This window comes from Urocampus carinirostris, chromosome 12 (genome assembly GCF_059441175.1).
Source record: "Urocampus carinirostris isolate Australia breed hairy pipefish chromosome 12, RoL_Ucar_1.0, whole genome shotgun sequence".
In the NCBI taxonomy this organism is placed as follows: Eukaryota; Metazoa; Chordata; class Actinopteri; order Syngnathiformes; family Syngnathidae; genus Urocampus; species Urocampus carinirostris.
The window spans coordinates 8,184,472-8,202,894 of NC_142360.1; the positions used below are offsets into that span (position 1 = coordinate 8,184,472).

At 45.6% G+C, this 18,423-nt stretch overlaps 1 protein-coding gene and 5 pseudogenes across 1 annotated transcript in view; 3 read left to right on the forward strand and 3 right to left on the reverse strand.

Moving 5' to 3' along the window:
- The window catches only part of slc9a7 (solute carrier family 9 member 7), a 67,467-nt gene that overhangs the window by 463 nt on the left and 48,581 nt on the right, over window positions 1-18,423 (forward strand). The window contains exon 2 of the mRNA XM_088349868.1: window positions 9,682-10,247. Within this exon, the coding sequence (XP_088205994.1) occupies window positions 9,998-10,247 (250 nt within the window). The 5' untranslated portion in view covers window positions 9,682-9,997. The remainder of the gene's footprint in view (window positions 1-9,681; window positions 10,248-18,423) is intronic.
- LOC148354842 (U2 spliceosomal RNA) lies at window positions 380-676 on the reverse strand (annotated as a pseudogene).
- On the reverse strand, window positions 705-866 carry LOC148354843 (U2 spliceosomal RNA; annotated as a pseudogene).
- Window positions 3,971-4,119, forward strand: LOC148354844 (U2 spliceosomal RNA; annotated as a pseudogene).
- On the reverse strand, window positions 11,590-11,753 carry LOC148354845 (U2 spliceosomal RNA; annotated as a pseudogene).
- LOC148354846 (U2 spliceosomal RNA) lies at window positions 12,902-13,054 on the forward strand (annotated as a pseudogene).

Here is an 18,423-nt window from a genome sequence, read left to right on the forward strand (position 1 = left end):
ACAATTTCATTATATAACATCTTTGTTAGTGTCAATAGATCCGTCCAGGCCAAAGTCGATTGTCCTCGGTCTGAACAAATCCACCGACACCAACAGCAGCAAAACACAGCCATCAAGCATATTCACAATTTACCGCAAGTGCACTTAAACGCAGACGATGTTACGCCTCCCTGGGTGTTTCCTACTTATTAGTGATGGGAATCCCAGCTCTCTTTAGAGAGGGGGGTTTTTAAGGGTTATTGTTCTATCTTCGTTATTCAATATCCATTATCCGTTATCGGTCAGTTCATAATACGCTACAAAGCCTAGGAGCCGGGACACTTACTCTCAGCCAAAAGGCCAAGCTAAGGTCCTAGCCCCAAAGCCTTGCTGCGATCATTTCGAATGCACCGTTCCCGGAGGTACTGCAATACCGGGTCGATGCGTGGAGTGGACAGAGCAAGCTCTTATTCCATCTCGCGATTGAAACTAGCCGCCACCAACACTGACTCAGTTCAAATATCACTATTCCATCCCCACAATCTAGAGCCACAGTTTGAAGAGAGGGGGGGTTTTTGAGGGTTATTGTTCTATCTTCGTTATTCATTATCCATTATCCGTTATCGGTCAGTTCATAATACGCTACAAAGCCTAGGAGCCGGGACACTTACTCTCAGCCAAAAGGCCAAGCTAAGGTCCTAGCCCTAAAGCATTGCTGCGATCATTGCGAATGCACCGTTCCCGGAAGTACTGCAATACCGGGCTAATGCGTGGAGTGGACAGAGCAAGCTCTTATTCCATCTCCGGATTGCAAAAATCAAAGATCATGGCAGCACCAAATGTTCATAGCTCTCTTATGAACATTTCAAGTCCAAAAGCCAAGCTAAGGACCTAGCATCAAAGCCGAACTGGCTTTTTCAGCTTGTTTTATTGTAAAGAGCCGCGATTTTGACTCTCAAACGACCCTTCATATGTTGTGTTGATGCTTTAGTTTAATCCAGGGGTGATTTTAAGGTTCAGAGCTGGCTGGTTAAAACAGGTTTTTCACATTTTACTTTAAGTGATTTAGGATCATTCAACCCGGTTTAGGGGTGTCACTTCCCATTTGTGAACACACCATTACACTCTGTGGTTAGCAGAAACACTTTTACTATGATTCAATGCAGATAAAATGAGGTCTAATATCTTTTGACGATAATAATGTGGTTAAATAATTGCTCAACAAAACCACTGTATAACATACTCTCACCCTGGTACACGAAAGCAGGGAGGGGGCGAGAGGGATGCTTGTAATCAAATGGACTGAACCATTTCAAGACAGTGAAGCATTTCCGAGGCTGTGTTGTTCACATTATTGTTTTGTTTGACTTTTTTTTCTTAAAAAAAAATCTAGTGGTTTTTTTTATCATATTTGAGTATATCCTGTTCTTATCCACCCATCCATCTATTACAGGGGTGGCCAACCCGGTCCTCAAGAGCCGCATGTCCTGCATGTTTTGGAGGTTTCTCAGGTGATGCAAATTTTAAGATTGTTTGCAAGCTGTGCGGGAGCTTGATAATGACCCAGGTGATTGGGATCACCTGTATTTGAACAAAGAAACTCCAAAAACATGCAGGACATCTGCACCGTTTATCCTCAGTAGGGTCGCGAGGGTGCTGGAGCCCATTCCAGCTATCTTCGGGCAGTGGGAAGGGGACACCCTGAACTGGTTGCCAGTCAGTCGCAGGGCACACAGAGACAGACAACTCACCCGCTCATTCACACCTAGGGACAATTTGGACCGGCCAATCAACCTAGCATGCATATTTTTGGAAGGTGGGAGGAAACCCAAGTGCTGACGCAAGCACGGGGAGAACATGCAAAGTCCACACAGGAGGTTCGATCACATGACCTCAGAACTGTGTCGCACACGCGCTAACCACTGTCCCGCCGTGCTGCATCCTGTTCTTAATCAAGGAAAATAGTTTTAAAGTGTTTTGGGGGTACTTGGGTTGAATTTGGGGGTGTTTGAGCACCCCCCAAAACAGACTGGTCGGGCCCATGGTTTTAAACGATATATCACCAATCATCATGTAACATTATACTTAATTAATTTTAGAAATTGCTGATACTACTGAATTGTATTAGCATTTATTGTTTTTACTCTACAGCAGCCATGTCCAAAGTCTGGCCCACGGGCCAGATACGGCCTGTGATCACATTTTTACTGGTCAGAAATTTGATAATATGTGGCCCGCCAATAATGTTAAAATACAATTGCACCAAAAAAAAAATCGCAATTTCACCAGAGAGTGGCAGTAGCCCTTTGGCCACCGTCCCCATTTTCGACATGGCGACTTTAAATATAAAAGGAAAGTTGAGTGTGAGGGCCGCCGCTTCCCGGTTTAGTGGTAATTGGAGTATTTTTTTTTTACCAAAATTCGAAACAACTGCTTTACGGAATTTAAAACGGGAGCGCTCATGTTATTGTGCTTTGGAGCTCGAGTCAAGGGACCTTGAAACGTTAATGTGAAAACGCCATGTTGTTATTATTTCTGTGAGCACGCGTTAATTGTTTTTTTACTTTAAGGCATTTAACATCACTGCCTTTGTGATCACTGTTTTAGTTCAGCTTTGTGTTTTTCAAATATATAGACCGGCACGGTCACATGACCACACTTCTGCAGTGCAGTGATTTATGGGTATTGTAGTTGTTCTGTTCAAACGTTTGTGGGGACTTAAGATAGTGAATGTTGCTCCACAATATACATAATTAAATTTCTATATTGTTTATTTGGCACTTGAAACATAAGTAAAGTAATTTATGTATATTGTATTGTTTTATAACATACCTGACTACCCGAATGACTGAATGGTGATGGTAGATCCAATAAAGGAAATTAAACCTAGAGCAAGAGTTGTAACACTAACTTTGTTTCCTTGGCACCCTTTTTTGGTGCCAAGGCTAATCTGTAACAAAAAGTACCTCTGAAAATGAACACAGCGAGTCAAACGAAAATTCTACAAAGGCGAGCTACGAGGTCAAGACACTGATTGTCAAGCATGGCAAACCTTTCTCGGAGGGTGAATTTATTAAAGACTGTGAGTGACAATTCATTGGCTGATAAGTGATTTGCAAATAAATTTGATTTGATTTTATCTGATAAACATGTTTTTAATAGTCAAACAACAAATAATCACAAGGAAAACTGCATATTGATCGTCACATGCGCTTTCAAGAGATAAAAAAGCGTTTCGAGGGGAGCAGGCTCTTGTTCGGAGGGGAGCCAGCTTCTGTCGTTCAATACAAAGAGTTGGCTTAAAAAGCCTTTACGTTCCCCAGCGACGCATCTCTACTTTACATTGAGCAGCAGATGTTGGCTCAAAAATGTGTAGCCTACAATGTGCAAAGACATACAATTTAAATCATCGAATCATTCATACTGAACATCGCAGGTGAATTTTCTTAAAATGATATAACGCCAAAAATGCAAAATCAGTCAAAGCAACACCCCAAGCAGATTAGCTTGCAGCTTAAGCTACTTGTTCACTCTAATAATAGGTAAGCCATGTCTGGGTGAGCCGGATGTTTACTAAACAGGCCCTCTTTTCTGTTCAAACTGTATGATGGGAGTTTATTGAAGAAAATTGTGGTGTAAAAAATTCAGACACAAGACCTTGCGACCCAAACTGCGTGATGTGTACCGCCATTTCCTAAAATTGAGGTCAAACAAGCTGCTGGTGACGCTACAATAGAAGCCAGATGTTGTTACCGTGGGATTTTTTTTATGCTCTTGGGTTAAGATTGTATGTCAGGTATGCAAGCCAGCATAGCTTCCTGTAAATCAGTCTAGCCGCAATAGTGTCGTAACCTCTATAAAACCAGTCCCGCTAACACATTTAACGTTACATTTCATCATAGCTATTACATTCCACCCTATCTATCCATCTATCTATTTCTGTAAATAAACATACCGTACTTGTAGTAAGCACGGATGCCAGGTCCTTAGCTTGGCTGTTGGCCTTTTGGCAAGGCTTAGATACTAGGTCCTTAGCTTGGCCTTTTGATTTTTGCATTCCGGAGATGGAATAAGAGCTTGCTCTGTCCACTCCACGCATCGGCCCGGTATTGCAGTACCTCCGGGAACGGTGCATTCGCAATGATCGCAACAAGGCTTTAGGGCTAGGACCTTAGCTTAGCCTTTTGGCTGAGAGTAAGTGTCCCGGCTCCTAGGCTTTGTAGCGTATAATGAACTGACCGATAACGGATAATGGATAATGAATAACGAAGATAGATCAATAACCCTTAAAAACCCCAAACCCCCTCTATCTATAATCTATCAATTTCTCTATGTCTACTGTATCTCATTATCTCTCATCCCATTAGCTACACCGCTTATCCTCAGTAGGGTCGCGGGGGTGCTGGAGTCCATCCCAGCAATCATCGGGCAGTGGGCAGGGGACACCCTGAACTGGTTGCCAGCCAATTGCAGGGCACATGGGGACGGACAATTCGCTCACTCATTCACACCTAGGGACAATTTGGACCGGCCAATTCACCTGACATGCATGTTTTTGGAATGTGGGAGGAAACCGGAGTGCCCGGAAGAAACCCACGCAAGCACGGGGAGAACATACAAACTCCGCACAGGAAGTCTGGAGCTGGATTTGAACGCACGCCGGAGGTTCCCAAGACATGAACTGTGCCGCACATGCGCTACCCACTGCGCTGCCCCCTACTTTATCTATCTATCTATCTATCTATCTATCTATCTATCTATCTATCTATCTATCTCTCTCTCTCTCTCTCTCTCTCTCTCTCTCTCTCTATATATATATATATACAAAACTCAATTCCAATGAAGTTGGGAAAGTGTGTTAATTGCAAATAAAAATTGATCCAAGTAAATTGCAAATTCTTTTCAACCCATATTTAAATGAATGCACAGCAAAGACAACATATTTATTGTCTTCACTCATAAACTTTATTGTTTTGGGAGAAAATCATCAACTCTGTAATTTGATGACAGCAACACGTGCCAAAATAGTTGGGACAGGTGTCAATAACTACTCAGAAAGTGGATGAATGGAAATCAACCAACTATTTGCAGGTGAACAGATGAATTAGCAACAGGTGAGAGTTGTTACTGGGTATAAAAAAGGGAGACCCGAACAAGCTAAGTCATTCACATGCAAGGATGGGGCGAGGTTCACCTCTTTGTGAACAACTGCGTGAGCAAATTGTTGAACAGTTTAAAAACAACATTCCTCAAAGTACAATTGCAAGGAATTTAGGGATATCATCATCTACAGTCCATAATATTGTGAAAAGGTTCAGGGAATCTGGAGAAATCACTGTGCGTAAACGGCATGGCCGTAAACCATTATTGAATGCCCGTGACCTCCGAGCCCTCAAGCGGTACTGCATTAAGAACCGACATCAATGTGTAAAGGACATCACCACATGGGCTCAGGAACACTTTGGAAAACCACTGTCAGTCAATACAGTTCGACGCTATATCCGTAAGTGTGGGTTAAAACTTTATGTTGCAAAGCGTAAGCCATTCATCAACAACATCCAGAAACGCCGCAGGGTTCTCTGGGCCCGAGCCCATCTAAAATGGACTGATACAAAGTGGAAAAGTGTTCTGTGGTCTGATGAGTCAGTTTTCCAAATTGTGTTTGGAAATTGTGGACGTCGTGTCCTCCGGTCCAAAGAAGAACAGAACCACCCAGACTGTTATGCACGCAAAGTGCAAAAGCCAGCATCTGTGATGGTATGGGGGTGCATGAGTGGCCAAGGAATGGGTAACCTGCACATCTGTGAAGGCACCATTAATGCAGAAAAGTACATTCAGGTTTTGGAACAAAGTATGTTGCCATCCAAACAGAATCTTTACCATGGGCGCCCTTGCTTCTTCCAGCAGGATAATGCCAAGCCACACACTGCACGTCTCACGACAGCGTGGCTTCGTAGTAAGAGGGTGCGGGTGCTTGACTGGCCTGCCTGCAGTCCTGACCTGTCTCCCATTGAAAATGTGTGGCGCATTATAAAGCGCAGAATAAGACAAAGGAGACCCCGGACTGTTGAACAGCTGAAGCTGTACATAAAGCAAGAATGGGAAAGGATTCCACTATCAACGATTCAACAACTAGTCTCCTCACTTCCTAAACGTTTATTGAGTGTTATTAAAAGGAAAGGTGATGTAACACAATGGTGAAGAAGCCCCTTTCCCAACTACTTTGGCACTTGTTGCAATTATAAAATTCTAAGTTTATCATTATTTGCTTATGGAAATAAAGTTTATGAGTTTGAACATGGATAATCTTGTCTTTGTGGTGTATTCATTTAAATATGGGTTAGAAAAGGTTTGCAAGTCATTCTATTCTAATTTTACTGACATTTTAAACTTTTTCCCAACTTCAATGGAATTGACTTTTGTATATATATATATATATATACTGTATCTATCTATCTATCTATCTATCTATCTATCCATCAAGAACTGTGTTCACTCTGATGCTACCCTAAAATATATATATTTTTTCTGCAGTGATGGGCATGTTACTTTAAAAAAAGTAATTAGTTATAGTTACTCACTACTTCTTTCAAAAAGTAACTCAGTCAGTAACTCTGTAAAAAAGTAACTAGTTACCAGTGAAAGTAACAATTTCCGTTACTACTAAAAATAGTATGCTGTATGTCAAAAAACAGTATTAGTTGGTTGAATTTAGAAGAACAGACAGGTAGTTGTGCTATGGAACTTTGTAGTGTTTATTGCACCTCACCAGCAACATATTTATCCTACACCTGAAGTGCAAACAAAAATGAACAGTAAACAATATAATAAAGTAATAATCTGCAGTAAACATTTTATAGTTCTTGAATTTTATTTTCAATTATCACAACCTGAGACACCTGGTCAAGTAGACATTGGCAACTGGAACTGAAAATTTTTCCTTCTCAACAAAAGTTTATAGTGAAACAATATGAGTTTCACTCTGTAGCATAAATCACAATCTCAAGTCAGACAACTTGTCAAGTAGAGATATGCTACTGTATTTCAAATATTTTTACACAACAAAAGTAAACAATTCAACAACAAAATATACAACAAGGTGTGTTTAACACTGCAGTGCAAATCTAAAAACCTGAGACAAATGAGACATTCTATACTTCTACCATCATGTATCCAACCAACCAGACTATCCTACCCCTTCTCACAACAGTGAATGTATCTGAGGAGCAGAAGCTTTTCAAATCTCGTGTCGGATAGCTTGTTCTTACTCACACCAAGGGTTAACAACAAACCAGCTTTCGCGTAGCGCAGATTGCATAGCTTTGCTGTAGCTTCGCTGTAGTTTTCGCATAGCTTTGCGTAGCTTTCGCGTGGCTTTTGCCTGACAGTGAAAAACCATTTGCTCTTCTTTGTCAGATACCTGCCTGAAAACACAAGCATTGCTACTTTTATACACCACCAAACTGATGTGCGCCACCCAATGGACATTAAAAGAATAACTATGAATGACACACATTTTGGCTCCCACGGGCGCTACTCTCGAATGTACAGGGATGGCAAATAAACAGACCAGAGAAGTTTTGCTACATCTGCTAGCTGCTAAAATGTATTCAAAATAGCGCATCACTTTTGGCCGTCAGTAAAGATAATGGCGTTGTAACGGTGGAATAAATGATTAGCTTGATTACCCTGTTACTGAATAAAATAGCACCGTCACGTAATGTCGTTTTATTAACAACCCAGCTTTTCACCCAAATATGCCCTAATCTGTGAAATTATAGACAGCAAAAACATTAGAACAACCCCCCCCCGCCCCCCCCCCCCCCCCCCACCCCACAAAAAAAAAGGTAAATATTTTTTTAGAAGTTACCTAGGGACTACTGGTTACCTCAGCATCGCACCATATAGCAGGAGTCTCAAACCTGCTGCTCGGGGGCCATTTTCCATTCTCAGGATGATAGTTTTAGGCCCCCACCTTATTAAGGAAAGTTAAAGGGGCAGTGTGTATTATTTCACCGCTTGATGTTGTAATATTCTGTGGTGCAACCAAAAATGAGTGATAAAATATATATATATATATATATATATATATATATATATATATATATATATATCTCATCTCATCTCATTAGCCGTACCGCTTATCCTCATTAGGGTCGCGGGGGGGCTGGAGCCCATCCCAGCCATCTCCGGTTAGTGGGCAGGGGACACCCTGAACTGGTTGCCAGCCAATTGCAGGGCACACAGGGACAGACAACTCATTCGCTCATTCACACCTATGGACAATTTGGACCGGCCAATTCACCTGAAATGCATGTTTTTGGAATGTGGGAGGAAACCGGAGTGCCCGGAGGAAACCCACGCAAGCACGGGAAGAACATACAAACTCCGCACAGTAAGGCCGGGATATATATATATATATATATATATATATATAAAGTATATATATATATATATATATATATATATATATATATATATATATATATACATATATATATATACACCACAGCCATATCCCCCCCCTAGTGGGAGGTGGCTAGAATCATTTCTGACTCTTTTTGGGAGATTGATTCAGAGGAGGGGATTCCCAGCCCTCTCGCTCAACCCAACTGAGGTGTTGGGAGTCATTAGGTGACCAAACCCCCCAATTCCAACCCTCTAATGCTGAACGCCAAGCAGGAAGGCAAAGGGTACTAATGTTTTTAAGTCTTAGGTATGACTCGGCCGAGGCTTGAACCACAACCTCCCAGTCTCGGGGCGGGCACCTATTTAACGGTCTTGTACTTTCTACCCCCAAGGCCACCGAGCTGGAAAAGTACAAATGTAAATGTAAATGTTCTGCATTTATGTAGCGCTTTTCAAGTCAATGATGACCTCCCAAAGCATTTCACAGTGTGCTTTACGCCTTCCCTTTTACACATAAAAGCTAACAAAGACTCAAGGTTGACCATCAAGCACCATTTTCTTCTATTTTTTTGCCCAGCCTTTCTCTGGGCTATTGTTTTTTGGGGTATCTGTATGATGGCAGACAATTATTTCATCTCCCTCTAGGTGAGGTTCATGTTATGTAAAATAAATAGCGATTTCTCAACCTACAAGTATTTATGAAATGAGCCACATCTATATGATACTTCATATATTTTTACTTATTATTTAAATCAATATTCTTTTTTTAAATACCACTAGGGGGCACTAAATAATACAGATTGCCCCTTTAAGTGCAGCCCTAGCTGACTATGGATTAGTTTATTACTGATTGATTGATTCTCGTATGAATTCCTATTGTTTTTTTAGGTTTATTTTGTGTAGAGAATTTTAAAAAACGTTATTTGAAAACAGTTTTTATCTGAACTTTTTGGTGGAAAACGTGATTTGCCCTCTCCTTTCCCAGACAGTAGGTCAGATGGCCCCCAGGGAGATTGAGTTTGAGACCCTTACTCTACAGCGACATTCAGTGGTCAAATAAAACACCGTCCCTTAAAAATGAGGGGTAATATCAGATAATCGTTCCCATGTTAAGAAATATTTTCACAGTGTAATACAAGAGGAAGCAAGTGCTGTAATGTTCCACTGTTTTGGATTTATTTTTAAGATTCGAGTAGTGTCTTCAAGTAGGCCTACACTGGGTGTGTACATACGTTGTAGAATAACTGTTACACCAGGACAGTTAGCTTCTTTCGCTATTCTTGCTTTTTACAGGAGACAAAGTCCGTCGTGTGTGTTTCCTGCTTTGAATCGGAGTGGATTGCGAAATATAAGAAAAAAAAAACATAATAATCATGACTCAGTTGCCTAGGGGTGATGTTGGGAAAGTGGCAGAGGTGGCTCCGCCCCTCCACTTCGAGTCCACCCCCGCCCCCACTTCTCTTTTCACGCACACAATCACCGCATCGCTCTGCCAGCCTAGTGGGCTCTCAGTGCGCCTCCTCCCGCATCGACATGCCGTAGAGACCGGCACGAGCGTGTGCAGCATCCTCCCAGCTAGCCGTCGCAAGCGACGAACACGGAGATCGCGATGACGGCGACCATTGCGACGATGCTGACGCTGACTAAGGTGATGGCGGCATCCGGCCAGGACGCTGCAGCCGCTGCCTCCGCGCTGGAGGACCTCGCCACCGAAAAGGAAGCCGAAGAAAGCCACCGGCAGGATAGCGTCAACCTTCTGACCTTCATCCTGCTGCTTACCCTCACCATCCTCACTATTTGGCTCTTCAAGCATCGGCGGGTCCGCTTCCTGCACGAAACCGGCCTGGCGATGATTTACGGTGAGGCGAATGGGCAAAGATCCAGAATTCTCTGCTGGTTCGGAAAGTAGCGATCTAGGCTGATTTTTAAATCTTCACGGACAAATCAGTGATTGTCACAATTGATTATCCACTTTTTTGGGATCAAAACTCTTTTGTTGACTCTGACCATTAATGAAAGTCTTTTGGTCCAAGTGCACAATTGATGCCAGCACTCATTAACAAAATGAAAAACATATGACTTTATTGGTCGTTTTGTGTGGAAAAACAAAAGACTTTCACTTACCTGCGCTTGTAAACTGAATGTTTTTCCCGTATTTTACCGACTACTAGCTTTTAGATAGATAGATAGATAGATAGATAGATAGATAGATAGATACTTTATTCATCCCGTAGGGAAATTCACAACTTTACTTTTGTTCTAGGTTATAATGTCATGATTTCTGATGTGACTCAGCTGTGCCCGCTCATTTGGCGCCAACTGCCGCGGGTTCTGATTGGCTCTCTGTCTGTATTTAAACCCAGTCCTGTCACTTTCTGTTTGTCAGTCTGTCTGCGAACCTCTGTTTTTACAAGGCAAGCCTTTTTTCGACCCTGACTCCCGCCTGTCCCGTTTTTGCTCCAGTTTGTCTCCAGCTTCGAACCGTATTGATTCTGACCACGTCTGTTCTCCCGTCCCGACTTACGACCCATTTTTGATCTCAATCACAAGTGCTCTCCCGTCCCGGCTTACGACCTGTTTCTGACCCAGACCACGTTTTAGCTCTCCTGTCCCGGCTATCTGCCTGTTTTTCCATCCCTGACACCGCCATCGCCCGCTACGGAAAATCCACTTCTGTATTCGGATCACAATCCTGTTGGGAGAGCGACTTGCTTCCCGCATCCAGCGAGCATCGGATCGCTGGCGCTCCCCTTTCTTTTTCTTTCAATAAAACTGTGAAAAAAATTACGCAATTGGGTCTACCCTGTGTGCTGGTCGTGACACTATTAGCCTTTACTTTCTTCCTAGGTTTTAAACCATGCAATGATTAGCCCAATTTATCAGTCAAGTGTTAGATCAGTCTAAATAGCAATATCTACTCAACAGAATATATTAGTTTATTAATTTCCCAGGTTTTTATTCTTCATATTGGGACAATTTTAGGATGCAAATTTACCTTCCAAGCATGTTTTGTTGTGCGTGGGAGGAAACCAGAATGGGGTTTTGGGGTTTTTAAGGGTTATTGATCTATCTTCGTTATTCATTATCCATTATCCGTTATCGGTCAGTTCATTATATGCTACAAAGCCTAGGAGCCGGGACACTTACTCTCAGCCAAAAGGCTAAGCTAAGGTCCTAGCCCTAAAGCCTTGTTGCGATCATTGCGAATGCACCGTTCCCGGAGGTACTGCAATACCGGGCCGATGCGTGGAGTGGACAGAGCAAGCTATTATTCCATCTCCGGAATGCAAAAATCAAAAGGCCAAGCTAAGGACCTAGTATCTAAGGCCAAGCTAAGGACCTAGCATCAAAGGCCAAGAGTCAAAAGTGCATAATCCTAGAGTAAGGCATGCTTTTTTTTTTTCAGGCACGCCCAGCGAAAACCCCCAAAGTCAAAGAACATCACTAATCCACTGTCCCACAGAATATACACTATTATAGTTGTTATTCATATTTTAAAGTAGGGGTCGCTAACCTTTTTTAACCCAAGAGCTACTTTTTGTTACAGATTAGCCTGAAGGGTTAATAGTTTGCAATACATTAATAAATTAACAACATATGTTAATACTATGCGACACAATGTTATTACTGTCAAGACCAGAATAGGAGGGCCCAGATATGTAATGTTTACTCACAAGATTATTGAGATAAAGAGGAAAAACAAGCGCCAGCGATCTGGTGCTCGCTGGACGAGGGAAGCAAGCCGCTCACGGGATCGGAGCGTGTTCGGAATGTGGAAGTGGATCTTCCTGAGCGGGAGATCTTAGCGTGGGTCGTTAGCTGGGACGGGAGATCAGAACGTGGTCGGGGTCAAAAAACGGGTCGTAGTCGGGGACAAACGGGGAAATCAGGAACAGACGAGTTGGAAATGGGTGACAAAACGGGACCGACGGGAGTCAGAGTCAAAATGCTTGCCTTGTGTAAACAGAGGTTCGCTGACGGACTGACAACAGGGGAGGGGGAACCAATCAGGTAACCAGCAGCAGCTGGCGCCAAACGAGCGGGCACAGGTGAGTGTAATGAGTAATCATGACAATTACGTTATCACCAGGTTGTAAGTAGAGTTCAAATAAGCACAGTCAACCACTAAAACATTGATTTTAAAGACACAAATCATGTCAATGACTTCTCATGCAGGTTAGAAATCAAATTTTCTAGAAAATCATTGTGAACCATTACTCGTGAGCTTTTTTCAGAACCAGGTGGCGGGCTTCTTAGGTGCAATTAAGGGGCTACCTCGTACCCACGGGAGCCACATTGAAGACCCCTGATCAAAAGTAAATGCACACCTGCTAACATACACACAAGAAAAGTAATATCATTTGGTAGGGAAATTGATGGGTGTCAAGAACAACTTTTTCTATTCCCTGACTCACACGGGCTTAGGAGAAACATTTACAGGTGGCTGAAAAAATGCCTTTTATAAATAGACCTCCAAAGGGTGCTTTCTGTGTTGAGTTACTGCACAACGGCATCTGCTTCACGGCCAGAAATTTCTGGTCGTGGTTCAGCCTCGCCTTGGCCATGATCTTTGATTTTTGCATTCCGGAGATGGAATAAGAGCTTGCTCTGTCCACTCCACGCATCGGCCCGGTATTGCAGTACCTCCGGGAACGGTGCATTCGCAATGATCGCAGCAAGGCTTTAGGGCTAGGAACTTAGCTTGGCCTTTTGGCTGAGAGTAAGTGTCCCCGCTCCTAGGCTTTGTAGCGTATTATGAACTGACCGATAACGGATATGTCGTGATTACCTAACCGGAGTCACCTGAGGTAATCAGCTGGTGTGCTGGAACGCGATCTCTTGATTGGTGGAAGTCTACTACATAAGCTGTCAGCGTCCAGAGATGGACGTTCGAGTGTCTTCCTCATTTCCTGAGTGAACCTCCAACATTCAAGGTACCACAAGCCCATGTATATTCCAAGTCTGATTCTCGTTGCCTGACCCTTGTCTGTTAAAAGTTTACGATCTACTCTTCCGCCCCGGCCACCGACTTACCTGCTACGTTTCGCCACGCGTTTTCACCACGGAGTTGCCATATCGTCCCAAGAGGCTTTCCACTGCCAAGGCTCGACGTCCCAAGCCTGCTCCACCGAATCTTGTCACAATAAAGCCTTTAACTGACGCTATTGGATCCGAGTCCTTGTTCTGTTCCATGACAGAACACTCGAACCAAAGCATGGATCCAGCGACAGTTCGTCCCACCTCTGAGAGATGCGGAAATGCCGAACAGGAATCCGCGCTACAGCGCCTACAACACACCGAAGGCGCAATACAACAGATCGTCCACGACGTATCCACACTAGTCCGGCAAGTACGACGTCACCAAGAATTTTTTGAACAGTGCGAAGCTCCCCCGGCAACACGAGCACAAGATCCAGTTCCGCCCCTTTCTGATCAGGTCGGCAGTGTTGAACCACGAGTAGGTTCGCCAGAGAGATTCAGTGGAGAGCCCGCCCAGGTCCGCCCCTTTCTTATAAATTGCCGACTAATTTTTGATCTACAACCGCGAGCCTTTGTGAACGAAAAGGCGAAGGTGGCTTTTGTGATAAATCATCTGACTGGCAGAGCCCGCCTTTGGGGAACGGCAGAATACGAACGGGGGGCGACAGCATGCACCTCTTTTAATTTGCTAAGCCAGGAGATGATTAAAGTTTTTGATTCTGGAGCCTCATCAGTCGATGCTGCTCGTTCAATCTTGAACATTCGCCAGGGGAGACGCTCCATTGCCGACTATGCCATTGACTTTCGCACACTAGCAGCCCAGAGTCACTGGAACGAAGAGGCGCTGGTCGACGCCTACCTCCATAGCTTGTCCGGTTATATCAAAGACGAATTGGTTTCCCACGCTCCTCCGGTAACTCTTGACAATGCTATCGAACTGACCGCCCGGATCGACCGTAGGGTTCAGGCAAGACGCAGAGAGAGAGAAGATCCCAGCCAACCCATCACCCGGCTAAGTCAAGACATTAGTAAGATACCGAACCCTCCAACCAATTCTACCGCACCTCATGAGATGATGGAGGTGGACCGCACCTTTCTCTCCGTCGAAGAACGCCAGCGAAGGCGTACTGAACGGCTATGTTATTACTGCGGCGGCCAGGAACATAGGGTGGTCAATTGCCCGTTAAAAGCCAACGCTCGTCGGATATAGGGGACATCCGATTGAGCTCAGCTTTAGTATCGTCCCCCAAGACTGATAGACCTGTTCTCCGGGCAAATCTCATTATTTCCGGTACATCTCAACCCTTCCATGCCCTCATCGATTCTGGTGCTGAAACAAATATCCTGGATTTGTCACTCGCACACAAGATGGGGATACCTGTTGAAACCCTTCCTAACCCGGTATCAGCTCGGGCTTTGGATGGCCGCCTATTAGGCACCGTATCTCAAATAACGGAACCCATTGAACTACAGTTGTCTGGAAATCACAGAGAGAAGATCCGATTTCACTTACTTCACTCCCCTAACCAACCCCTTGTCCTGGGTCATCCTTGGTTGGTGCAACACAACCCCCATTTCGACTGGCGCACTGGGTCGATACTTGAATGGGGCATGGACTGTCACCAAACCTGTCTGCAAGCCGCTCCTTACCCAAATCATCCTGTTTCCACGAGGGCTCCACCCAATCTGTCCAAGGTCCCAGCCTGTTACCACCACCTACAGGAGGTCTTCAGTAAAGCTAAGGCCTCTTCCTTGCCCCCTCATAGGCCTTATGACTGCGCAATTGATCTCCTGCCGGGGTCTGCTCCTCCTCGGGGCCGCCTCTACTCCTTGTCCGTTCCCGAGAGGAAGGCCATGGAGGAATACATTTCCGATGCCTTGGCGGCTGGTATCATTCGACCCTCCTCTTCTCCTGCTGGGGCGGGGTTCTTTTTTGTGGGAAAAAAGGACGGGTCACTCCGGCCCTGTATAGATTATCGGGGCCTTAATGAAATCACGGTTAAAAATCGCTATCCCTTGCCGCTGCTTGCCTCTGCTTTTGAGCTTCTACAGGGGGCCACGGTCTTCACTAAACTTGATCTGCGCAACGCCTACCACTTAGTCCGAATCCGGGAGGGTGATGAGTGGAAGACGGCATTCAACACACCCAACGGTCACTACGAGTATCTGGTAATGCCGTTCGGATTAACCAATGCTCCAGCTGTTTTCCAATCTTTGGTAAATGACATTTTACGAGATGTGCTTAATCGTTTTGTTTTTGTGTATCTGGACGATATCTTGATTTTCTCAAAGTCCCTCGATGAACACCGAAAACATGTCCAGCTGGTTCTCCGTCGTCTCCTAGAGAACTCTTTATTTGTTAAGGCAGAGAAGTGCGAGTTTCACGCCAAGACAGTCTCGTTCCTGGGCTACATCGTGGCGGAGGGGACCCTTCAGATGGATCCTGCCAAGGTATCAGCAGTCACCTCTTGGCCTGTCCCTGAGTCTCGGAAAAAGCTCCAACAATTCCTTGGTTTTGCCAATTTCTACCGGAGGTTCATCAGGAACTACAGTTCGGTGGCAGCTCCCCTCACGCTTCTTACCAGTCCTAGAGAGCCATTTCGGTGGTCTTCCGAGGCTAATGCAGCTTTCAACCGTCTAAAAACCCATTTCTCTACGGCCCCCATACTCCAGGTACCGGACCCTGCACGCCAACTGGTAGTGGAGGTGGACGCCTCAGATGTGGGAGTGGGTGCTGTCCTGTCCCAGCGGTCGGACAAGGACCAGAAGATGCACCCGTGCGCCTTCTTTTCCCGGCGGTTGTCCCCGGCCGAACGCAACTACGACGTGGGGGATCGTGAGTTGTTGGCCGTCAAGCTAGCCCTGGAGGAATGGCGGCATTGGTTGGAGGGGGTAACGGTGCCGTTCATAGTTTGGACTGACCACAAGAACTTAGAATATATTAGATCGGCCAAGCGGCTCAATCCTCGCCAGTCACGTTGGGCCCTGTTTTTCACCCGCTTTAACTTCACTCTGTCCTACAGACCCGGATCTCGAAATGTGAAACCCGACGCGCTCTCCCGACAATTCCAGAATTCCAATGACACACCTCAGGGTCCCGCAACGGTCCTTCCAGCTTCCTGTATGGTGGCAGCAGTCTCCTGGGATATCGAGTCCCGAGTCAGAGAGGCGATACCCGATCAGGCGGGCCCCAGCTCCTGTCCCGAGGGTCGACTATTCGTCTCCGAACCCTTACGGTCCGAGGTCCTCCAATGGGGGCACAATTCTCACTTTTCTTGCCATCCGGGGTCGGCTCGGACTCACAGTTTCTTGTCCCGACGCTTCTGGTGGCCTACCATGGCCAAGGACGTTAGGGAATATGTCTCCGCCTGTCAAGTGTGCGCCCAGAACAAAACATCCCACCAACGTCCGGCCGGTCTGTTACATCCACTTCCGGTTCCCCGCCGCCCATGGTCCCACATCTCCTTGGACTTTGTGACGGGGTTGCCAGTATCCGAGGGGATGACGACTGTACTAACTATCGTGGACCGATTCAGTAAGATGGTCCATTTCGTGGCACTACCGAAGCTCCCCTCCGCCAAGGAAACTGCAATGATAGTCCAGCAGCATGTGTTCCGCCTCCATGGCATCCCTCTGGACATTGTTTCTGACCGTGGTCCCCAGTTCTCATCCGCGTTTTGGAAGGAGTTTTGTCGTCTGTTGGGTGCCTCTGTCAGCCTCTCATCAGGGTTCCACCCTCAATCCAATGGGCAGTCTGAACGAGTGAACCAAGATTTGGAAACGGCACTTCGCTGCATGGTCTCTAGCGAACCGTTGTCCTGGGCTCGGCAATTGGCATGGGTGGAATATGCTCACAATTCCTTGGTTAGCTCATCCACTGGAATGTCCCCCTTCCAGTGTGTGTATGGGTACCAACCCCCTATGTTCCCTAGTCAAGAAGAGGAAGTAAACTGCCCGTCAGCTACGGCGAATGCACGTCGCTGTCGGCGAACTTGGGCTCGTGCTCGGGCCACACTCCTTCGGGCTAGCAAGACTCATGCCGTTGGAGCTAATCGACGGAGGAGTCCTGCTCCGAAGTACCAGGTGGGCCAGAAGGTGTGGCTTGCATCAGCTGATCTTCCACTGAAGGTTGAGTCGAGGAAACTGGCTCCTCGGTATCTTGGCCCATTTCCTATAGTAAAAATTATCAACTCCTCAGCAGTCCGTCTCCGTCTACCAAGGTCTATGAGAGTGCACCCCACGTTTCATGTTTCCCGAATCAAGCCCGTCAGCCAGAGTCCGTTGGCACCCATTCCACCTCCTCCCCCAGCTCCACGCTCCTTGGACGGGGAGCCTATCTATACAGTGCGCCGCCTGCTCCGCTCCCGACGCAGGGGTCGGGGCTTCCAGTACTTGGTCGATTGGGAGGGATATGGTCCGGAGGAGAGATCATGGATTCCCAGCAGGCAGATCCTGGACCGATCTCTTGTGGCAGAATTCCATCAACTGCATCCTGACCAACCAGCACCACGCCGTGGTCGTCGTCGTAGGTCTGACGCTGCTGCTCTTCCACCGGCAGACCCACCCGCTACCACCCCTTCAGATGCGGACGAAGGGGCCTCTATCCACTCGGAAGAATTCTGAGGGTTCATCGGACGACCTCTGGGCCCTCCAATTTTGGATTATTGGTGATGTATTTTGGGTTTTGGGGGATTATTTGTAGCTGGCCTGTGATTTTTTTTTTTTTTTTTTTTCTCTTCCCTTGGATTACCGGTGTTGCCATGTGACGTGTTTGGATTTATTTTTATTTTTCCCTGGGGGACTTCTGGAGCCGTCCCTTGAGGGGGGGGTTCTGTCGTGATTACCTAACCGGAGTCACCTGAGGTAATCAGCTGGTGTGCTGGAACGCGATCTCTTGATTGGTGGAAGTCTACTACATAAGCTGTCAGCGTCCAGAGATGGACGTTCGAGTGTCTTCCTCATTTCCTGAGTGAACCTCCAACATTCAAGGTACCACAAGCCCATGTATATTCCAAGTCTGATTCTCGTTGCCTGACCCTTGTCTGTTAAAAGTTT